Below are 24,062 nucleotides of genomic sequence, written 5' to 3' on the forward strand. Positions count from 1 at the left end.
AGCCGCTCCCCCTCCCCCTCTGCGGGCGATCAGATGGAACGTCCCGCCCGCAGCTGTCCCATTGCCTTCCGCGCGGGGGGAGCGCTCAGCGCCGGCTGCTCTCACCCCGCCTTCGCCCGGCCTTGGTTTCGCTCGCCCGCCCGCCATGGCGGGTGAGGGCAGGGCTCGCTGCACAGAGGCCTCTTTCGCCAGGCTTATGAAGCCCCGCCACCCCTCCGAGAGGGCGCAGCAGGCAGGCGGCCGCAGCACCGGGCGGGAGCGCTCAGTGCTGCGCCGCTGAACCAGGGCTGAGTTGAAGGCTAGCCGGTGCCAGCAGTAAAGATGGCAGCACGGGCGACACGGGGAGCGGCACAGGGCGGCTCGGCGCGCATGCGCGGGGCCGGCCCGGGGCTGGCGGGGCCCGTTACCGGCCCCGCTGCCGCCGCTGCCGCCGGTCCCGCGATGGCGAAGCGCCTGAGGAGCAGCGAGGTGTGCGCCGACTGCAGCGCTCAGGGTAGGCACGGCACCGCCACCGGCACCGCGCGGGCTCGTCCCGCCGACCCTTCTCGGGCTGGGGGCCGTGAGGGCGCCGCTGGCCCGGGAGTGTCACCGCCCCGGAGCGGCCGCCGCTGCACCTGTGATGGAGCGGGATGGTTTGTGTGGGAAGGGACCTTAAATCCCATGGGCAGGACAGCTTCCAGGAGCCCGGGCTGGTCCTAGCCGCGTCCAGCCTGGCCTGGGACACTCGCAGGGCTGGGGTGTAACTCCGTGTCCGGGTGTCCGGGTCCCGCCGGCACCGCCGCCCCTCCCGAGCCCGGCGCGGGCAGAGCTCCGGCAACGTCCCGGAGATCTCCGGCGGGAGAGGAAACGCCGAGCTGCCCAGTTCAGGAAGGAGGAAAGCTGACAGAAATCCACCTTCCAGTCCCGGGGCTGCAAGGTGGGAGGAGGGCGTGGGGTGGGAATGTGTCCCTGGAAGGGAGCGGGCTGTTCGGGGCAGCTGGGCTGGGCTCGGAGCTCTGCATCCACCCCGAGTTCCCAGCGCCGGGGGAGGTAAACTGCGAGTTGTCCCACGGCCGGGGTTGGGACTTCCAAGGAAAGTTGTGCTGAGGTGTCTGGAGACGCTCAGGGAGCAGTGTCTGCTCTGGGCTGACACGTATCCCACTGCAGATCAGTTTGGGAGCGAATGGAAACAGATTTTGTGTTTAGAAGGACTCTTGCGTCTCCTGACTATCTGTAGTTCTGCTGCTCTTGTATCTAAAACCGTCCTGCTTTATTTTATCAGCTCTGTGTCTTTTCTCTCTAGTTTTTGCTGTTTGTGTTCTGGGCAGGTTCTTCCCATAATTAATTAATTATGCACGTACTGAAATGAATTAAAACACTAATGTAATAATACATTATTATTACGGGTATAATGTAGATGTCTGTGTAATGTAGATAACACTTGAATTGGGAGAAGATAGGATGTGGGAGAAAGGAGAACAACTTTTATTCAATCTGAGTTATGTTTAAAAAATTTGTAAAACTTCCAAATTAACTTCCAGGAAGTTACTTTCTTCTTTTTACAGAAAGAATTCTTCCCTGGGAGGGTGGTGAGGCTCTGGCACAGGTTGCCCAGAGAAGCTGTGGCTGCTCCATCCCTGGAAGTGTCCAAGGCCAGGCTGGGTGGGACTTGGAGCAGCCTGGGATAATGGATGGTGTCCCTGCCTGGGGTAGGGATTGGAACTGGGTGAGCTTTAAGCTCCCTCCAACCCAAACTAGCCTGGATTCTGCTTGTATCCCTGTAGAAATTTGGTTTTACAATAAATGGAGCTGGCATCCCTCAGGCAGGCAGTTTTCCCTATCACACAAGGTAGCCTATCTGTGCTTGCACACCTCAGGAGTGTTGTGACTCGGAGATAAAGCTGTGTGAATTGTGTTCCTTAAGCTCCTGGGGGTATCAGAATCACTGTCAGGTAATCCTGTAACCTTTCCTTTTATCGTGACATTAGAGCACTGCCAGCTCTTTCCTTATTTACTAGAAATCTGCTGGCTTATCCACATATATAAAGAAATCTCAATTTAATCTTTTTGTAAATAAAACCAATCAACCCCTTCCTTTAGCTAAACCAGAGGGTTTGTCCCTGGCTGCAGGGGGCTGTGTCAGGAGACCTGGGGGCTGCACCTGCATTAATTATTGCTTCCCCTGGAAGCTCATCAATGCCCCCTTTGTCTCTGCAGGGTGTGGAGGGTTTTCTTTGACTCGGGGTGATCTTACAGGAGCTCTTGTGCTGCACTTCCTATCCCGAGGCAGGCTCACTTCTCAAACCCAGGGCCGGGTTTGTCTTCATCTCACGCTTCCTGTTTTGAACCACCCTGCAGGTTCCTGAAAGCGCCTGCCCGGCCCTGCAGCTTCTCCCCAGTTGTCCTTTGTATCAAAACCAGCGTGGGCAGCAGGGCCAGGCTGTGGCCACCCCTGAGCTGGACACTGAGGCCCCTCAGTTGCTTTGTCCAGCTCTGGGTCCCTCGCTCCAGACAGACATTGAGGGGCTGGAGCATGTCCAGGAAAGGGAATGGAGCTGGGAAGGGGCTGGAGCACCAGGAGCAGCTGAGGGAGCTGGAAAGGGGCTCAGCCTGGGGAAAAGGAGGCTCAGGGGGGACCTTGTGGCTCTGCACAACTCCTGACAGGAGGGGACAGCCTGGGGAGGGTCAGGCTCTGCTCCCAGGGAACAGGGACAGGAGGAGAGGAAACTGCATCAAACTGTGCCAGGGGAGGGTCAGGTTGGACAGCAGGAGGAATTTCCTCATGGAAAGGGTGGTCAGGGCTTGCCCAGGGAGGTTTGGAGTCCCCATCCCTGGAGATGTCCAAGGAATTGCTGGACGTGGCACTCAGTGCTCTGGGCTGGTGACAAGGGGATGATCAGTCACAGGTTGGGCTCAGTATTGGAGGTCTTTTCCAACCTCAGTGATTGTGGGATTCTGTGTATTTTGATACTGGCTTAAACATATTCTGATCAAGTCCATAATTATGTCTCTCTTAAAAATTACTCAAATTCCAGGACAGATACTTCATTGCATTAAATTTACACCTGAAATATCCAGGAGCATTGGGTGTTGAGGTGCAGGTAAAGAAAACCCCCAGTGCTGACTGCTGATAATGCAGAGCAATGCTCACAAACAGCCTGGGAATGGGCAAGGGAAGGGATCCCTGAGGATCCCATCCCTGTGTGATGAGGCTGTCTCTAACAAGAAAGGACCAGGCTCATTAATCTGGAAGGCTGCCTCGGTTTGGGTCATTAGGTTGCCATGAATTCATGTCACTCCATTGCTGCTCTTTTTCTTCTTGGAAATCAAAGTTGTTAAATAATGGAATAATTTAACAGGGAGTTCAATGTGCTTGTTGTAATTTGTTGTTTAACAAATTGATTATTTTTCTTATTTCACCTGCTTTAATTTGGCTCTGGGCTGGTTCTGGTGGGTCAGGAGATGCTGCTGTCCCTCATGGCTCGGACAGGTTTGCCAGCAGCACACCCAGATCATCAACTCTGCTCAGAAACCTGTGATCACATCTTGTTTGCAGGGATTCAGTCCATTTGTTGTGTGGGTCAGAGGAGACTTTTCCATATGATGCACCAGTGCTCAGATGTGTTCTGACAGGACTCAGAAGTTCTCTCATCAAATACCAGGCAGCCTTGTACTCGCTTATTTGGCCTCAGACTCATCTCTGCATTTGAAATTAAGATTTTTCCAAAATAAAAGAGATCTTGATTTCCTTTTTTGTTCTCATGGGATGTGCTAGGTCTGAAGCTCTGTCTGGCTGCTCAGTTGCCTGTTCCTGCAGGGTTCTGGCACGTTGAGTTTCACGTGTCACTGACAGAAATTGGCATTTCTTCTGGAGACTGAGCTCTGAGCAGCTGAGGGACCTGTTTGGTGTCCTGTAGGCATTTATTGTTTTAACCTAATCCACCATTCCTACTTGATTTTATGCCTTTTGATGTTGTAGCTCATATATATTATTTACTACTTCACTTCCCATCAGTTTTCTTTCTGGGCTGCTTGTAAGATGATTGAGTTCATATCTGCTATGAGATGAAGTTATTTTGCTTGAGAATTCTGGATTTTATTGAGCCTTTGACTTGGCACATATGTGTCCTTTTTTATTATGACACTCTTGTGTGTTTTTATTATTCAATGTGGAAATTTAAAAGGCATTGTTATAGAACTGAAAACTGAGTAGTAGGGGGAAAGGCTGAGTGCTGTGGCAACTTTGTGTGTAGATTTTGTTATTTTAAAAGGTATTTTTTGACAAGTTTAAAAAAATATCCAGAGTTTTTTTCAAAGAGCAAGTAGGCACTGTTGTTAGGAATACAACTGTGGGAGTCCACAAAATAACAAGTAAAGCACTTCAAGGTGGTGATAAATTCAATGTTTTGTTATGTTTAGAAAGGCAAGTATTTCCACAAGAAGAACTGCAAACAGTGGGGCTTTTCCCCAAATTTCCACTGCAGATCTTCTCCCTGTCCTTGGAATGCCACATCCCCCATGAGTGCCAGGACTGGTGTTTCCCATTTTCCCAGCATCCAGAGCCCCAGCAAGGCTGTGACATTCACAGGCTCACACAGTGGCTAAGCAGGGAAGGTTAAAATGCAGAGCTGCTCATTTTAGACTCTGCTTTTGCAATCCAAGGCCGTGTTGCTTCCTGTGTTATAATGGATGGCTCCTTTTGCAGATCCTTGCTGGGCATCCATAAACAGGGGGATCCTGATCTGTGATGAGTGCTGCAGTGTGCACAGGAGCCTGGGCCGTCACATCTCCCAAGTGAGGCATCTCAAACACACCCCGTGGCCTCCAACACTGCTGCAGGTACAGAGGAAAACTGTTCTCCTCCATTGAAACCAGATACAGTGATTTTTAATGTAACTTAAATCACTAAACCTTTTTCTGCGAGGGGTCGTCCTTTTAAGCTTTGCTTTTCTAAGTTATTCTCATTTTATTTCTTTTTGTTTTGTTGTGGACCACTAAAGTCAGAATTATCTTTTCATTTTGAATTTGATGACTTTGCTTTGGAAGATCACTTTCAACTTTCACAGTACATCTATGAAAGAAATTCCACAGTACATCTTTTTCAACCTGAATTTTCTTTTCATTGTAGGTGCTGTTGGGAAGAGCAGAGAGATTTAAGGGGGTTCTCACTAAATTCCACATCATAATATCCTAAAGACATGCCCAGTTATAATAGCTGGTTACTGGTGCTGGCACACAGAGTGGGAATCTGTTGGCTTGATACCTGCTTGAAAATAATTACAGATAGTTGATTAATGCAGCCAACAGCAAAATATCTGTGTGTTCTGGCTTTCAGATGGTGGAAACTCTGTACAACAATGGTGCTAATTCCATCTGGGAGCACTCCCTGCTGGACCCTGCCTCCGTGATGAGCGGGCGGCGCAAGGCCAGCCCGCAGGATAAAGTGCAGTAAGTGGGAAATGCAGAATTGTTATCTTAGAGAAGTGGGATTGTTTTATTCAGCAGTGACAGGGCAACAAGGAATCCATAGGAACCTCTGTGTGTTTGGTAGTCACTCTTTTATTTTATTTCCAAGTATTAATTTTTTTAATATTTATAGGGGAAATAGGAATACAGTGCTTGAATTCTTTGAATTATTGATTCCTGTTGAATAGTGAGGAGCTGTGCTTGCACTTTAGTCAAAAGACTTTTCTTTGTCATATGCTTCATTTAACTCAGTGCTGCCAACAAAATGGAGTTTGGTTGAGGAATTAAATAAAAGTTAAGAGACTTTTGTCCCTGACTGTGTGCTTCACTTTAAAATGTAAATAACTGTGTAGAGTAAGTATATATCTTAAGTTGGCATGATTTTAAAGTCTGTATTTCTTTTAAGAAAGAGACACCACATGCTACAGTCTGCAGATATTTGATGGTTGTAACAGACTTTTTCTCTGTATAGTCAGACAATCTGCACTGGGTTGTTTTTTAATGAAAATATTTTTCCATGCCTAACTTTGCCATCAGCAACACGCAAATCTCTGATTCAGTCTTCACTTGTGAAATTTTTCTTTTTCTGGAACATCTGTATTACTTATGAAAACACTGATATTTCTTTCCTGTCCCTTCTTGTTGCCTGGATTTCTCTTTGCAGTCCCAACAAAGCAGAGTTCATCAGAGCTAAATATCAAATGTTAGCGTTTGTGCATCGCCTGCCATGCCGGGAGGACGACAGTGTCACTGCCAAGGATCTCAGCAAGGTCAGTGCCTCCTGGGACAGCACAAATCTCACTGGCTTCCCTTGCTTGCTTTTGGCTTAACTGTTTCTGGTTTTCTGCACTATCACATAAATAAATAAAAGCTTGACTTCAGCTCGAAGCCCCTTTTTTGTGGTTATCACTGGACGTGATGATTGAGAGGCATTAATTGAGGTGAACTTGGAGAAAACCCTTTACACAAAAGAGCTGTAGTGAGAAATCTGCATGCTCTTGTTTCTCAAAGCATGGCTGAAAAATACCTGCTGAATCAGTGTGTTAAATACAATTCTGCTTCCTTTTCAGCAACTCCATTCCAGTGTGAGGACAGGGAATCTGGAGACCTGTTTGCGACTGCTCTCCTTAGGAGCTCAAGCCAACTTCTTCCATCCTGTAGGAGCCCTTTTTTCATTATTTTGATGATATACAATCAATTCTAGTTCATATTATTTACACTCATTTCAGCTGATTCATGTTATATTTCAATCTTCTACTCAGACCTTTTGGTTAAGTAGATACTTTTCCTTAATGTCTTGCAGGAGAAAGGAAACACCCCACTGCATGTTGCTGTCTTTTTCAGCAACTCCATTCCAGTGTGAGGACAGGGAATCTGGAGACCTGTTTGCGACTGCTCTCCTTAGGAGCTCAAGCCAACTTCTTCCATCCTGTAGGAGCCCTTTTTTCATTATTTTGATGATATACAATCAATTCTAGTTCATATTATTTACACTCATTTCAGCTGATTCATGTTATATTTCAATCTTCTACTCAGACCTTTTGGTTAAGTAGATACTTTTCCTTAATGTCTTGCAGGAGAAAGGAAACACCCCACTGCATGTTGCTGCTAAGGCAGGACAGACTTTGCAAGCAGAACTCTTGGCAGTTTATGGTGCTGATCCTGGCACACAAGATTCCAATGGGAAAACTCCAATTGATTATGCAAGGTGGGAGTCTCTGATAGCCATAAATCACACAATGGACCTGCTAAGATATGTTTCTGTCCTGAAATAATTTGTCTGCTAAATGCTAATAATACTTTTTCCAGAAAGAGTGAATGAATAAAAATGAGGAATAAGTATTTTCATCAGATCACAGCCTGTGACATCAGCTATGATGCCAATGACACAGGCTGTGCCAATCTAGCAGCTCACAGGAAATTAATTAGAGAAGAGTTTCTGCAAGTTCAGGCTCCAAGAGTGAGGATTTGCTCAGGAATTGCTGTTGGAATGTCCCAGACTGCAGAGATGGGTTGGGGCACATGGGGTGGAACTGGGCTGAGTCTGTGATGGGTTGATGCACCAAGCAGTGCAGTGTTGGCTTGTACTAAATGTGTCTGACCATTTCTGTGTGTCACTGACTGCCCCCTGTCCCTGTGTGTGAGCAGGCAAGGGGGGCACCACGAGCTGGCAGAGAGGCTGGTGGAGATCCAGTACGAGCTCACAGACAGGTTGGCTTTCTACCTCTGTGGCAGGAAACCAGGTGAGCAGCACACCTGCCCCCTCAGACCTGTCACTGTCATTTACAGGACATTCAGACTCTGCTGTGTCATATTTGTGCACTGCACTTTTTGTAACCCTTCCAAATAGTCAAATAAATTACAGATAACCAAAGAAAGTATAAGATGTATGATTAGGGATGATACATTTAAAATTGGGATAAAACTGCAGAGTTTTAAATAGACAGAAATTAAAAACAAAATTCCTTCCTGGTTTTCCACAAATACATGTTCTTTATATACTGTAGAAACTCTTCCAAGTAGTTTCTTCTAATTGAAGTGCAACAGCAGGGGAGTGTTCTGTTAAGTGGGTGCCTTTTGAACACAAGGACACTTACAGCTTTTTAACCATAAAGGTACCTGTGTTAGAACTTAATTTCCTTTTTTTTAATGGAATTTCAATACAACTAACAAGCCTTAATTGAATAATTACATGCAAGATAAATTACTTAGTGTTGCCTGATGCTTGTTACTGAAAACTGTAGGCCAGTACCAACCTAGTAAAGTGCAATTTGTTTTCAATTCTAGAGCACAAAAATGGGCAGCACTTTGTTATACCTCAGATGGCAGACAGGTAAGTTGCTGATTCCATCACATGTCTGAAAACATCAGAATTAAAAAACCCTAATAATTAAGTTTTCTTTCCTGTCTGAAACACCTTTTAAGCTTGTTGCTATTCTAACTTTTTTATGTGTGCCTTTATTAGTCTTGAAAGCTTTTTTTTCATAAAAAGAATATTGGGATATCAACAAAGTCAGAAAATTATAGAACAGTATTTATTAAAATGCAGAGAGAAGGTGAGATGTTTCTGGGGAGGGAACACACATGGGGAATTCCTAGGAAACAGATTGTGGAAATAATTTAAGGACCAATTGAGTATTTTTCTGGTATTTTAATGCTTGTAACTTTTGGTTGTGATCAATGAAATCAGATTTGTCTAAGAAGTGTCAAGTACTAATTTTAAGTTCCTGTTCCTCTTTTATTGCTGTGCAATTGGAAATAAGACGGCTGTAAGTAAATCACTGTCCAACCTCCTGCTTGCAAAACTTGTGTGAAAAACTTCAGTAACTTAAAAATTGTGTGGGTAAAAACCTGTGGGTATCCATATTCCAAAGAATTTTTGGTATTGTTTTGTTTTAATTTTAAAAAGAAAGCTTAATAATATGCTAATTGTGATGTTATAGTAGCAGTATTAATAACATCAGTGTATTAAACACAATGATAAAAATACTGAAATACTAGGGGAGGTAAAAGTGACACTTTAACCACTGAGTTACCAAAATGTAGAATTTTGATACGTAGAAGCCATGAAATGCTGTAGATGTAATGATCACTTCTTGTTTTCATAGCAGTCTGGATGTATCAGAACTGGCAAAAGCAGCCAAGAAGAAGCTTCAGTCTGTAAGTAAAACTCCTTTTCTAGATGTGGCAAGCTCTCATCTCTCAGGCTCCCTAGCACAAGTATCTCTTGACCCATCTGTTGTAGGAGCAGCTTGAACCACAAATATTTTGTGAGCCTTCACTGTTCACTGAAGGTCACATCTCCAGTGCCATTTGGTACCTCATTCCCACAGTGCCTCTGCCTCACCCCAAACACAAAAGGTCTTCTTGTGATCAGATGGGAGAGGAAAAAGAAATCCATTGACCAAGAAAGGAATGTAGAAGAGGATGGTTGTTTCTGTACCTAGAAATGGGGTGGTCATGCATTTCTGCTGCCTGTGCAGGCTGAGAAAGGAGCTTTTCTGTGGATTACAGAGGCTGGAGAAAAGAGCAGAGTTGTGCTCTTACATTTTCTCTGTTATTTTCTGTTATCAGAGATCTTGCTGGGTTTCATTTCTTTTCAAACTGTAATTATTCTCCTCTACCCTTAGCTAAGCAACCACTTATTTGAAGAACTTGCCATGGATGTGTATGATGAAGTTGACAGAAGGGAAACAGATGCAGGTGAGTGAGACCTTCTGGAATGAAATAAAACAAGTCTGGATTGTCACTTTACATACAAGATTCCAGTCCAAGCACATGTTCTGTTCAAGTGCTTCTGTATTCAGCAGTTACTGCTGAGGAGAGTTTCTTTGTCTTGCATTGCCTGAAGGGGATGTTAATTGAAAAAAATCTTGTGTTTTCCACAAAGTAGAGAACCCTCTGGGGAAAAGCTTTCCTCTGAATTGATTGTGTTTGTGTTTGAAATTGCAGTCTTTTATTTGACAAAGAAATACTGTCAAGCAGTACAGGAAGGTTATTCCCTCTTCTTTTTTTTTTCCCTCTGGAGCAGTTTGGCTTGCTACTCAGAACCACAGCACACTCGTGACAGAGACCACTGTGGTCCCTTTTCTTCCTGTAAACCCTGAATATTCCTCAACCAGGAATCAGGTATGCAATTTTAATACTGTAAAAAATGATATAACAGCCCAGGTAATTAAGTTGGCCTAATTAATATTGCTTTACTGCATTTTATTATTGTAGAAGACTTGCATCTACTTGGAAGGAGGTTAAAATAGTTTCACATTTCCCTTTTAAATCACACTTTTTGCAATAAAAATGTAGTTGAACAGTCCACACCAAGTGTGTAGTTCTAGTTTTTCCTGGGGACTCTGCTGTTCTTCTGATACAGGATGTACTTTTCTTTCCTCTGCATTATTCTGTATTTAGGGAAGGCAGAAACTGGCTCGATTTAATGCCCACGAGTTTGCTACACTGGTTATAGACATTTTAAGTGATGCCAAACGAAGACAACAGGGGAATTCTCTCACTGGTTCCAAAGGTGAGTGAGCTTGTCAGCTCCTTTGCAGGCACTTCTTAAGTAGTTCAATCACTCCCAGAGCCCCTCAGCAGAGCTGAATTATGAGAGAGATCTATATATTGTTTTCTTATATATTTTTCCCTCTGGAGGCAAAATACAAAAAAAAAAATCTTTTTTACTTTCAATATTTCCCTGTATTTTTCATTTGCATGCTGACATCCATTTGTCCAATGTAGTCTGTTAGGTTTTTTTAAATTTATATGAATTCTATTAAGCTGCTAAAGGATTCTCACCACTTATTTTAATTTGCCTAAACACTTAGAAGAAATAAAAAGACAAAATCCTAATACTTTGAAGTTTTGGACAGTAATCATTCATTCCTCCTAGGTGGATCTAAATTGAATTTTTTCCAAATTATGAACTTCTATTTCTTCTCCAGACTTACTAGTATGTGTTTCATGTGTTGATCTGCAGAAAATGTGGAGCTGATACTGAAATCAATCAGCAATCAGCACAGCAGTGAAAGCCAGGACAATGACCAGCCTGATTATGACAGTGTTGCTTCAGATGAAGATACAGATCTGGAAACAAATGCAGCTAAATCAAACAGGCAGAAGGTAAGATTGAAATAGTGATACACCCCCCCAAATGTTATTAATAAAGGTAATTTGCATAAATTATCAGAAAATTAATATTTTAATTAATTTTGTAATCATGTCTATGTCTATGAACTTTCTTAAATGTTGTTTCTTAAGGAATTTTTATTGTAAAAAAAAAAAAAAGCCTCTTAGAAAAGTAATATGTATGGCTGGAGACAAGATACAGATTTAATTGATAGATTAAATAATTGGATCTGCCAAAAAGCTCTAAATCAGTGATTCCATGGTATTTCACAAACATTTACTGCTTCTTACTGGAGAAATACTCAAAGCAGACCAATGGTGTCCAAGTGAGTTAAACCATTCCTGGAATAATGCAGAATGGCATCAAAGGGCAGTAAAACCTGGTGGTTCTACTTTAATCTTCTCTGGAAATGCACACTGGATATTTAGCAGTCTGTCTTTCATAACTTTGCAGTTCCTTATTGCATATTTTAAAAAACCCTTATAAAAGAGTATTTTATCACTAAAATGCTGATGCAAATGTTTTTGGAGGAGCTAAGAGCTGATTGATTTTCTAGAGGACTTTAAATGATTATGGTTAATGGATTTTATTAATTTCAACTTCATTTGAACTGTGATGCCTTTAAAGTAAGTACATGAAAAGCTGTTGAAATCTCATTATCTTGTTTTCTTCTTCTTAATGGTGTAAGTATTTTTCTCTTCCTTTTTTTCCTAGAGCTTGGATTCAGACTTGTCAGATGGACCAGTGACAGCCCAGGAATATATGCAGGTTAAAAATGCCTTGGTGGCTTCTGAGGTGAAGATTCAGCAGTTAATGAAAGTGAACATCAACCTGAGTGATGAGCTGAGGATTATGCAGAAAAAGGTAACAGAGGAGCCCCTCCCTCCAGCTCTTGGCGTATCTGAAATTGTCAGAATAAAACTGCTGGAACTGAGGATGAAATAATCCAGTATTAGGATAGTGAGAACTCATTTTGAAGTGGAGCTGCTTTGGGATCAGACATGAGACTATAAATATTTATGTGCAGCACATGGTTTAAATCTTGTTTTTTCATGGTGCTGGTGGTGGTCCAGCCCTGCAAATCACGAGGATTATTTGAACTTATGTCAAAACTTTAACATCAGTTTTCCAAGTGACAGGACAGTTGTTGCAAGTCTTGGGTGTTTTTGCTGTCTTGCTTCAATATAAGCAGCTTTAAACAATGAGGAATCAAGTGTCAGCACACCTTGTGTGTGTGCACTTACCTATATTTTGTGGGGTAAAAGACAATTTATATCTGAGTTCACTATCCTGTCTGAAAGATAGGATAAAACTAGACTAAAACTAGAAAGGGCTGGCTGCTTGCCCTCAGATTAATTGGAATATCCTTGTCTGTTAAGTGCCAGTTCTGTTCTTTTGGAATGGTGAACACTGGGAGATCTCAGGGTGTTTCCTTGGTCTTTCCACAGCTTGTACTGGTTTCAGCATTTCTCTTGCATCAATTGAATTAATTTTTCATGTACATTGGGTTTATTTAGACAGATATAATCATTTAGGGTAAAAAAAACTCCTTTGGGGCCTATGAATTAATGAGGCTTTAGGATATTTTCATGGTGTAGCAGAAGGAAGATTCTTGCTGTCCTGCAGTTTTTCTTCACTTCATCTTTTCTTTCCGATGTGTTAATATAGCAAACTTACTCCAAGTACACAAAATAATCAGAATTGGTACATTTTCTCTATCAAATAAGTACATAATAATAATAAGCTTTAAAATGCTTTCTTGTTGGCTTTTAGATAGCAATAGCTGATGCCTAATTTTCATAAGCTGAACTTTCTCCTTGCTTTGCAGAGCAAGCTCAAGTTCCTTTGTGCTGCCTCTGGTGTTTGTGCTGCAGTTCTGGCATTGTCAGATTTCACTGGCCTTATGTTAAAGTCTTCTAAGTCCTTGTATTGGCTGCTGCAATGAATCCCTTTGCTTGGAAAACTGTTGTGTTGGCAGTCCTTCCCCCACAGCCTCATTCTATCCCAGGATTCCTGTGCAGTAGAGCAGGCTGGAGGGAATGGGTCGTGTGTTTTTGAACTACAGCAGCCAATTTTAACACCTAACTTTAGTTTACATCCCTGCAGCTGCTGGAAACCAGCACCTAAATATTTCCAGATCTGGAATAAAGGTGTTTCTGTGCTGGTACCAAGCAATTCAAGTAGATTTTGATAAAGAAATGAACCCCCAGGCAGCAGTACCTGGATTTTCTGGTACGGCTGACAAGCGAGTGTCGCGTGGTCGCTTTGCTTTTGGCACTTGCTCTTAGGAAACCAAATCCCACTGCTAAACATTTCTTTCAGCTCCAAACTCTACAGAGTGAAAATACCAACCTCAGAAGACAGGCCACAACCAATATCTATCAGGTGCAAAGTGGTTCTGAGTACCCAGACCCCAGCAGCAATTCCTCCCTAAAGCGGCGCCCGTCGGCCCGGGGCAGCAGGCCCATGTCCATGTACGAGACTGGCTCGGGGCAGAAGCCCTACCTGCCCATGGGGGAGGTCACCTACCCAGAGGAAAACATCACCAGGCTGCAGCCCTTCCCTCCACACGTGAGTAAAACTGCTGCTGCTTCTGCACTGCCTCTCATGTTCAGCTTTCCTGTCTCTTCCGACGCTGCTCGTTCACTCAGCTTCTGCCTCAGAGGGGAAAAAAAAACCCAGAGGGGATAAAACTGTGAGAATTGTTCATGTTTGCTGTATTAACATGTCTGCAGGAGCCTGTTGGTTTGAAAAGCAGAAGCTGTAGCAGCTCTGGAATATGGAAACTGGAGCTTTTGGCTTCTGCTCAGCTGGTTTTTTAACCACACTATATATAGATATATATATTGATACATATATTTATATATAGATATAAAATATCAATATGTGATTGTCTGAAAACCAGGAAGGGAGGGGGAAATAATATTCCAAGAAGGTAGGTGAAGTTTATGTATTTCTGGACATAAACATGCAGGTACCAATTTGTGGAACTTCATAACCACCTTGAAAAAATAAAATAAAGTTGAAAACTTTTCCCCAGACTACCAGTTTCTTATTCTGAATTTGGAACTGGAGGCTGGAGATGGTTTAGATCTGCCAGTCAAGCAGATTCTTCTGGTTTAGTATTTTCCTGTGTGAAGTGAAGAGGGAGTTCTCTGTTGGCCAGAGGGATTTTGCACTGAAGTGTTCACACTTTACAGAAGTGACCCACCACACACTAGTGCATTTAATTAACAAGTGCATGTAATTAATTAGCACAGTTAATTTTTTGTTTCATCTTCATAGATTGCCCTGTGGGCTGCAATACAGGACAGCATCTTTTAGACACACATGGAAAATGTGTGGATTTTTGACAATATCTTTCCCTCTTAGTAGCAATGTCTTTTATTTCCTTCCAGTCAAATTATTAAGACCTTTAAAATGTATTTTGAAGTTACCTTTGGCATGAGGGAGAGCAAATATTCCATGCACATTCCACATAAGACAGTTGAATGCACCAAGGGAATCAATCCCCACCTTCAATGAAATTAATTTAAGCTCTGAAATCTAGATAATTTTAAATTATATTGTCATGTTGATATGATGGCAGTTCTGGCAGCAAGAAATGTCAGAATTCATTTGTGTGTGACAGTGTTTGCAAAATGTGACAGTGCTTTGTATAGGTCCTATGGTCATTTGGGTGGAAATTTGGATAGCAGTAGCAGTTCTGAAGCATTGATTTGTTTTGTGGAGTTAGTTAATTTGGCATGTGGTGAATTTTTTTGTTCTCCATGGAATTTGGCACCTCTGGAATCTCAGTATTAGAATAAGCATGAATTCAATTGTATTTTGAAAGAATTAAGTCCCCTCAGCCTAAGCCAGATTCTCAAAATCATTCTTGCTTTATGTCTTCTCCATGGTTTTAAGAATGTTCCTTTGATTTCAGTTAAGAGTTTGTTTGTGTTTTGGTTTTGGTTTTTCTCTTTCCCATTTTCAGATCGGGAGGAGTGCGTTTGTGACCTCCTCTTCATCTCTACCTTCCTTCCCCTCCACGCTTTCCTGGTCGAGGGATGAGAGCACACGAAGGGTTAAGTACCTTCCCAATCCATCTTTTCCCTGGAGGAGGTGCCAATCTCCCCAGAAGCACATCCTCTCTCTTCCCCCTCTCACTGCCTGGCCTTCCAGCCTGCATGGAGCAGAATTTCCTCCCTTCCATTCCTGCTGCCACCAGCTCTGGGCTCTTGCCTCTCTCTAATTTCACATCTTCAGCCTTTAACACCACGCACAGTTCTCCAGGTCACTTGTTCAGCTGCACAACAGCCCCAAGACAAGCTGGCTGCTGTTTGGACACTGATTTTCCAGGCTCTCACTGATATTTCTAAGCCAATGTACAACTCTCCTGCTGACTAAAAGCACTGCATGAGGCCCAGCTTCAAAGCTTCTTTCCTTGGGGGCTGGTGGCTTGCACCAATCCAGGTGGTCCTGACTGACTGTTTGCCTTACAGATAACAAATCTGGGGGTTTAAATGTTTACTCTGGTCTCTCCCTGCCAGGACACAGATTCTGCTTTTTAATTCCTTCTGTCCCCATTTTATTTTGACTGTACCATGTTTGGACATATTAGTCCAGAAAATATTAGATTTGCAAGTAGGGATAGAATAAAAACTTTCAAGGGAATATCCTACTTAGCCAAATGGAAATCTGGGTTTGGCTGCAGTGCTGTCTGATACTGGAAACTTGCACAGGGTTTGGTTGATTGTTTTTCTTCTACACTGATTCTATATTAGTGATCCCACAGTATCTTCTTCTTGTAATTCATCACTGTTGTTTGTATTTCTGACCAGATGGTAGAGCTTTGCCTTATTAGGATTGTTGTCTCTGTACACCTGGGAGTGGGGAAAGGTCAGACTCTACATAAAATAGTTTATTTTCAAAATACATTTCACTTATACAATTGATCTTTACCAGCTGTCCTGAGAGAGGAGTGTTCAGAAAATGCTGGTTTTTCCTTCTGTGCAGAGTAACTTTAAAATGGAAAAGGAGTTCCTAACTCCAGGTGCTTCATTTAAGAATTGATGGATTTAACATCAGATGAGTGCTTAACAAACGTACTGAAACTCAGCCAGTGAAAACCAGTTCCTGGTCACATTTTTGGTCTGTCCTTGAGGCAGAAATATTATTTGATCAGCAGATTGGAGGTGTCCCTTACAGTTTAACCCTGGAGACTCCCTCATGGTGACTTCAGGGTTTCTGTAAGAGCCCCAGGGCTGGTTGTTGGGGCTGTGAAGAACCCTGAGCTGCTTCTCTGTGATCAGAGTGACATCAGACACATCGTGCTGGGTACCTGGGTGAAGCTTTGCAGTTTTTAGAAGACTTGAGGAAGCAGATGTGTGGTGATCCTGGGTCTGGCTGAGGATTTGCCCTCCAAGCTCATTGTGATATCCTTTTCTTCATTCAGCCTTTGCTCCGGGATCAGCCTCCCACTTTGCAATGGGCCTACAGAGCTCAATCCAGCCTCTGCTTCCCTGCATTCCTCCTGCTCTCATTTCAGCTTCCACTTTGGAATTGGCCCCTCTCCTCTTTTTGACACTGCTTTTCTGTGGCCCTCTCATGGTTGGCCTCCTGCCCTTGTTGCATCCCGTGCTCTGGGGCACAACTCTCACTTCTTTGGTCTTCCAGCTCTGTACCAGTATTAAGCATTCAGTGGGCCTCAGTTCCTCACACTTTGTCCTCTCACCCTGTGTTGGGCTTCACTTTGCAATGGGCTTTAACTCCTCTGGCCCCAAATTGTGATGAGCTCCAGGTCTCATCAGTCCCACACATGCCCTCAGTCTTCCACCTGCAGTTTGGGCTCCCCCATCTCTGTCTCCTGTCTTTATTTTGGCTTTCCCACTGCCACAGTCTTCAGCCCTTGTTTTGGGCTCCCATTTTGCAGTGGCCTTTCCACTCTGCATTCAGCCTCCCCACCGTGGTCTCTGGCCTCTGCTCTGCTCTTGGTCTGGCCTCCTTTTCTCTGGGGTTCTCTCCCTCTCCAGTGGTTCTTATTCACTGTTCAGGCTCCTGTTTCATGGTGCTGCTTCTCCATTTGGCCTCTGCTCCTGGTGGCCTCTCAGAGTGTGTCCCTGGGGCATTTTCAGTGGCAGGGAAGGACGCTGTGCTCTGTCTGTCTGTCCTGCCGTGCTGGGTGTCCAGGGGCTGGTGGGGCTGTGCTGGCAGTGCCCAGGGCCTCGGGTACAAGCTGAGCAGCAGCCTGGCATGGGGAGATGGGCACAGCAGCTGCAGGGTAATGCAGGAGCTGTTGTGCAAGGAGCAAATCCACAGCACGTGGCTCTGGCACAGCGCAGAGCTGCTCTTTCCTGCACAGGCTGAAGTAAATCTGTTCCTTGCAGGCCTCGAAGCTGGAGAAGCAGAGCAGCGTGTCCGAGAGCGACTATGACAACCCCACCACCCCCGTGGAGCTGGAGGAGCCGGGGTAGGTGCTGTGACACAGCTTGGGGGTGGCAGGGGACTGCTCTGTCCCCAGGCCAAGCCCTGCTTTGCTCCCTGCAGGTCGGGCAGGAAGGGCAGGCAGCGCAGCGTGGTGTGGCAGGGGGAGGGATCCATCCCTGAGGACACAGACCCAGCCCCCAGCTCCAGTCTGCCCAGCACAGAAGATGTGATCCGAAAAACAGAGCAGATCACCAAGAACATCCAGGAGCTGCTGCGGGCAGCACAGGAGAACAAACATGACAGGTAAGGAGGGAAAGCTGAAAAAGCTCTGGAGCTGGTGAGAAAACAAAGGAAATTCTTCAGGTGTTTCCACCTGTAGCACAGGTGAAAGTGAAATACAGCCCTGCTATTTCACACCTGTAAAATGTGTAGGTCTGTGGTGTCCTTAGTGCCACAGGGCAAGTTGGGGACAAGTGACCAGCCCCTTGTGAGTGGGTCCTGGCTGCAGTGCTGCCTGCCCTGCCCTTAACTTGTGAGTCCTGCTGCAAAACCAGGGTTGTAATAGACACAAATCAAATGTGTTGCAGAAAACTCCCTGCAAATTTTTCTTGGGTCTTCACCCCTCTATGTCCATAGGTAATTACACCCTGCAGAATGTGATAATAACACCAAGCCTTGCTTCAGGAGCAAATTGTGAAAGAGGGAGAATTTGGCTTTCCTACTGAGGTATTAGTACAAATTATGTACCAGCAAAAGTATTTTGAACTATTGGTTTTAGATACAGAGCCAGCTGAGTAAGCAGAGCACTGACTGAGCACATCAGGCTGCAGCAGCTTCAGCTCCCTCAGGGAAATTCTGGCCCACCTGAACAATTTCCAGAATAGCTGTGGGTTACAAAAAGTGATACTGCCCTTGCTGATCATCAGGTGGTGTTCTCCACACAGCTCTTCTAGAAGGCTGTAAATCAAAGTTATATATTCCCAGATGTGAGCACATTTTGGGGCTGGAACACTCTGGGCTCCAGCAAACCTGGCCCTGCGGGCTGCTGGGTCAGGCTCTGCTGTGGCCCCAGCTCGGTGCCCTCTGTGCCTGGGAGAAGCAGCAGAGGTTTGTGTTGAGCCCTCACTTCCTGCCTGGCTCAGAGAAGTGAACAACAATGGGGCCACTTTTGTTCTGTGTTTTTTCCTTCTTGTACTTTGCTATTTTTAGCAGGGCTGGCGTGGCCTCTCCTTCTCACCCGAGTGACGACTTCTGCCGTGTTTGTACTGAGCTCTTTGCCCTTGGTGTAACCTTTTCCAGTGCAATCTCTTGGTGCTTGTTTCACACAGAGAAGCTTCAAATGAGTGTAGTTTTTATGTATATCACACTATACAGTTGTGAATTTTTTTAAAAAATCATTGAAGGAAGCAATGCAGCATATCTGGCTTTCGTTGTTGAATTGATCAGGTTTTTAAAAAACCTGTTATGCTGCATTTTTGTTTTCTGTACCACACGTGGAGTGAGGTGTTTGCCTATGCTTAGATGAGTGTTATCTTGCAAAACACTGAACGAGGAAGCTGCTGTTCTTTGTTTTCCTCTTCCCTGGCTTCCTTAACACAGGGGAATGCTTCCTTACCAAAATGAGACACTTGAGGATGTAATAACACATCCTCCAAGCTCATGCTGGGAACGTTGTACAGAGAAATCACATGCTGCATAGCTAACTGGAGAGTAAAAAAAAAAAATGCAATGCCAGAGTATCATCTATTAATGAAACCCCTTCTCCCTTTTGTTTCTCACTCTCTCCCATCCCTTTCCCTGTGCTCCATGGGCTCAGCAGGCCCTTGGAGCGTGGGGGCACATCCCAGCTCAGACACAGCCTCGGCACGCGGCTCCCCGGGGCTGAGCGAGCGCCCCTGCAGCCTCTGACCAGCCAGCAGCCCGGCCCTGCCTCCTGGTACTCTGGCCTCTGTCCCTGCCTCCCAGGCACAGTGTCCTTTCTCCTTCTCTCTGCTGCCTCTTTCCCTCCCTCTCCGGCCGCACGGGGTCGTGGAAGGCGATGCATGAAATGCTGCAGGGGATGAGGGAACTGCAGGCAGCCCCCTCCAAGCCAGGGGTGTGGCACAACCCCTTCAGCTCCCAGTAGGTATCAGTGGGCAGCAGAACCACAGCCTGGAGCTGCAGCTGGCTCTGGTGTATTCTTCTGTCTCTGTTTTGGTTTTTATTGCCTGTCAAGATAAATTAAATTACAGCTTGGTTGGTTTGTGGAATTACAGAATAGTTGGGGTTAGAAGGAACCTTAGAGCCCCCCTTGTTTTACCCCCTCCATGGACAGAGACTCCTTCCACTATCCCAGGTTGCTCCAAGCCCTGTCCAACCTGGCCTTGGACACTTCCAGGGATGGGACAGCCACAGCTTCTTTGTGCCAAGGTCTCCTCACCTCACAGGGAAGAATTTCTTCCTTTCGGAAGAAATCTTTGAGGCTTGAAGATCCCTTCCAATCCAAACTATTCTATGGTTTTGTGGACAAAACACGTGGTTGCTGCTTCTTAGCACCATTGCAAAAGTAGCAGGAGTTTCACATTCCCAAGGTGGAACATTCACACCTGACAGCTGAGGCCCCTCAAGTGTTTATACAGCTGGGGGTCAAATGAGATCATTTGTATCCCAAATCCATGAAAAAAAGATGTCTGTTTATATGATATCTTCCAACCTGACCAAAACATTATTTGTTAGTGCCTAAAATAAAAGTGACATTTGCCTGAGCGGCTCTTTAAAACAGAACTGCCCAGGTTCAAACCCAGCAAATGTCAGGATTGGAGGAAGAGATTAACACAATTTACTGCTAATGAGGGATTCCTTTTCCAAGCTGTCACTACTTGAATATCTTCCTGATGTCTCACTGGAGTGTGTGTAAACCCAACACAGTGTCAGAGCATCTCACAGTGAGTGTTGAGACATCAAACCAAAGCCATTCCTCCAGGCTAGACTGGAAACTTTGCAGCTGACCTAGAGAACATACAGTGAAACATGTTCACCTGAGTGTCTCATTCAGGTTATTCTCAGGGCTTTCTCTGCCTTGTTAGTGAAGGGTTTAATCAGTAAATTGACTTTTTAATGAGGTGGGTGCTGGTCACTGTGGCTGCAGGGAGCAGATTAATCATTAACTCCACAGCGGAAGGGGAATTGTGGTGAACTTGGAAGACCTCTCTCCACTTTTAGTTTATTTGGAAGAACTCATGTGACTTGAGACACATGGAAATACTCCTTTTAAAGCAATTTTCCTGCATTGCCAAAATGACTCCAGTGCGTTGCTTTTCTCTCAGTGCATTTGCAAGTGACTGATTTTTTTGCACCTTTGGTGTTGCAAGAAGATCAAATCAATAATGACATGGGGGGGTGGGTCTGGGGGCTCTTTTTGCTTGAAAGGGCACTGACCTACCATAACCCACACATGCTGAATAGTTTTCTTGAATGCTTTGTGAGTTTTGAGATTCTCTTGCTTAAGATTGGATCATGTGAACTAACTTATGCTTCAAAGACTCAGTTTTAGCATAAGAGTCTTTTGAAATGAGACTTGTGAGAGAGCACACTAACACTTCACTATTCACAGCAGTTTATGGTAAATAATTCTATTTTGAACAGACCAGTATTCATTTGGTATATAAATCAGAAGTGAAATCTGTGAGGATTCATGGAATCTGCCTTTGTTTTATTAACTAACTCATCAGAGTTAGTGAATATTTAGAATTCACAGACTGTGGATACAGTTGGTAGTTTGGGGATGCATGTGTGTGAGAGCTCTGCCTTGTCTGTTTACTGGATATTAATTAATCCAAGAAGGCATCTTGGTGTTCTAAAGTTGCACACAAATGGAGACTTTCCTGACCAAGTTTTATATAGAAAGTATGGACAGTTATTCTTTCAGACCAACTCCGAAAAACAACGAAAATCTAAGAAATAATTTTGCACTGTTGGTTAAGTTCTTGCTTTTTCTTGAAGTCACGTGGTTGTTTTTAGAATAGCAGTCACTGAGCAGTGAAGTGGAAGAGGGAGGGGAGTCTCCACACAATGAATAACCCAGGGCATCTTTCTGCAGCTATATACCGTGCTCCGAGAGAATACATGTGGCAGTGACAGAAATGGCAGCCTTGTTCCCAAAAGTAAGTACCTGCCACCATCAGAATGGTTTCCTTGTGTGTAATTCCCCTTCAGAATGAAAATTAAAAATTATTTCACTTCAAAATGAAAATGGTAAGGAGAAATGATGGGGTTATGATGCACCTTTGTATTTATTAGCGTGGCAGCTGGTAAAGGCTGAAGTCCAGGCCTTTAATTGTACTCTTGAATGTAAAACATGTAAGAATTGTACAAAACAGGAGGTGCTTGGATCTGGCATGAAGAGTTGCGTGGTTATATGGGAATTTCACCAGACTCATTACCCCCTTTTCCATCTGAGTGCCATCACCTGGATTTCTTTCCTGCAGCCACGTTTAGATCTGTTATCCATCCATCAAAGTGATCTGTTTGCTCACAGCAAATTCAGGGAGTGAAATCCCCATGACCAACTTCTTGTAAAGTCTTTACCCACCTCTCCAAAACTGCAAGGAAAGAACCAAAGCTGCTGTCCCGTCTGCACCCATCATCCTGGACATGCTGTCCCCTCCTGCGAGCCAGGACATGGGCTGGGACAGTAAACAGCCACCAGAAATGAGCATGAGTAACTTCCTAAGGGAGGGCACGGAGCAATATTCCCTGCCTGCTGCCTGGCAGCCCTTCGGGATCTCCCCGAGAGCAGAGGGAAATTCCACCGGCTGCCACGAGGGGAATCAGGGCTTGGCCGCATCAAAGAACCCTTGTGAGCACTCCCGGCTAATTAAAAGGTTGTGTTGTTCTGCCTGTTCCAGCGTCTGTTTTCCCTTCCCAGAAGCCCAAGTCGGAGCTGGTGAGGACTTCCCTGCGCCTGCTGACATCCAGCGCCTACAGGCTGCAGTCGGAGTGCAGGAAAGCGCTGCCCGCCGAGCCCAGCCCCGCGCCCGACATCCAGCTGGTGACACAGCAGGTCATCCAGTGCGCCTACGACATCGCCAAGGCCGCCAAGCAGCTGGTCACCATCACAACCAAAGAGAACAACAACTGAGGCACTCGGGGCTTTTTACTCTGGGGTTTTTTTTTAAAGGTTGGATTTCAACATATAGGTGTGGAACTATGCGCATTTTTAAGAGGAAAAAACTTCAAGGGGCAAGAAACTTTTTTTTTTTTTTAAACTCAGTATTATTTTTGCATGTTTTCTAACAATTTTATGATTAATTTAACCCACTGCCTTATTTTGTGCCTGTGTTGCCAGTGTAGTTATGGATAATAGCATGTTGCAAGTAGCTGTCGAGCCACTCTCATGTCCCGGCGCTGTACCGAGCTCTTGTAGACGTTTCCTTGGGGCCACGTTCTGCTTTCAGATCCTGCTGGTGGAACTGCTCTGACACCACTGCACGGATGGGAGAGCAGCATCTCCATCCCTCTTGGAGCCTCCCCTGCTGGGATCCTGCTGGCTGAGGCTCCCCAGGCTCCAGGACTGCTCCCAGCAGGAAGAAGGTTTGTCCTGGTAACGGGGTACAAGCCCAACGTTCTCTGTTCCCATATCAACTGTTGTGCAATATGTTTTTTTTAGTCTGCTAAACCAGTAGTAGTTGTGGGCATCCAATCTTGTTACGTGTAACTCTACAAGGTCTTTGTCACTTTATCTGTTTTGGAAGGAATTTGAAACTTAGTAGTTATTTCTTTTAGTTGTCACTATGCCATTAATATATATGTTTGATGTTATTTTAGGGCATTAGTGGTTAAAATATTATCCTTTGTTTCTGAGTTAGTAATTCATTGTTAAGTTTCCTGCAGAATTTTTCTGTCATCTTTGAGGCACCGTCTTGTTTGCAGCAGCATTTCTCAGTAACTCCAGATGCAATTTCACTAAAGATTTCTGTGCTTATTAACAAAAAAAAAAGGAAGTTAGAAGAGTGCCAGTGCAAAAGCAGCTGTGTCTGCCACAGCACATAACCTCTGTACCTCAACATATCCAAATGTGAACATATTTCTCGTATCTCCTAAGTTTTTTATGCAAATCTTTACAAATTTGACAACTTGCTGAATAACCCCTGCCAGGCTGCCTGGCCCCTATGGCCATGTTTGCTCCAGGTTTCTTCATCTATAACAGTTCACAGAAGTGTGTCAGTCCCTAATTTAAAAATTGAGAATATTTTTGGGAGTCTGAATTTTAGGTGGTGCAGGAAATCACTGATTTTTGCCTCTGTCCAATTTGGAAGTGTCTTGTCCCTGCCCAGGAGCCAGCCATGGTGTGTTTGTGTGGACATAAAAGTGCCATAGCACTGCTGGATTCCTGGTGCTGTCTGTCTCTCAGAGTCTGAGGGAGGGAAGGAATGGAGAGAGGAGATGACAGCCCAGTAAATTAATGTTCTTCATTGTGGTGTTTTATTTCCTTTCTGCCCTTCTGAACCCCAGAAGCAGCTCTAGCCAGACAGCAGAGGCAGGCTGGGATTAAAACTGCAAACCTACTTCAAAATCATGTAACTGGCAATTAATTAAATACATTGAG

At 44.6% G+C, this 24,062-nt stretch overlaps 1 protein-coding gene across 10 annotated transcripts; it reads left to right on the forward strand.

Annotated features, from left to right (window-relative positions):
• The first annotated feature begins 168 nt into the window (after positions 1–168).
• On the forward strand, positions 169–24,062 carry GIT2 (GIT ArfGAP 2). Of its 10 annotated transcripts, none has more exons than XM_041488846.1 (21): positions 169–493; positions 4,685–4,818; positions 5,315–5,427; positions 6,110–6,215; positions 6,516–6,602; positions 7,023–7,153; positions 7,594–7,688; positions 8,233–8,278; positions 9,054–9,105; positions 9,576–9,648; positions 9,977–10,074; positions 10,354–10,465; positions 10,919–11,061; positions 11,783–11,932; positions 13,391–13,639; positions 15,045–15,134; positions 17,437–17,519; positions 17,597–17,779; positions 19,296–19,412; positions 21,555–21,618; positions 22,383–24,062. In XM_041488846.1, exons 1-21 carry the CDS (start codon positions 322–324, stop codon positions 22,593–22,595), a joined length of 2,511 nt encoding a protein of 836 aa, XP_041344780.1. In that variant the 5' UTR covers positions 169–321; the 3' UTR covers positions 22,596–24,062. The 10 variants fall into 10 exon arrangements, with proteins under 10 accessions (XP_041344780.1, XP_041344781.1, XP_041344785.1 ...); XM_041488847.1 differs by having other exon boundaries at positions 9,057–9,105; XM_041488851.1 differs by having other exon boundaries at positions 19,296–19,441; positions 22,383–22,519.

The sequence above is a fragment of the Pyrgilauda ruficollis genome, unplaced genomic scaffold (assembly GCF_017590135.1).
Source record: "Pyrgilauda ruficollis isolate IOZ18807 unplaced genomic scaffold, ASM1759013v1 scaffold9, whole genome shotgun sequence".
Taxonomy (NCBI): domain Eukaryota; kingdom Metazoa; phylum Chordata; class Aves; order Passeriformes; family Passeridae; genus Pyrgilauda; species Pyrgilauda ruficollis.

Excerpts from the sequence above, each read along its gene's own strand:
- GIT2 (XM_041488846.1), top strand. The coding sequence starts at position 322 with ATGGCAGCACGGGCGACACGGGGAGCGGCACAGGGCGGCTCGGCGCGC. Across the intron at positions 494-4,684 it reads CGCCGACTGCAGCGCTCAGG|ATCCTTGCTGGGCATCCATA; the intron begins GTAGGCACGGCA and ends CTCCTTTTGCAG. Across the intron at positions 11,062-11,782 it reads CTAAATCAAACAGGCAGAAG|AGCTTGGATTCAGACTTGTC; the intron begins GTAAGATTGAAA and ends TTTTTTTCCTAG.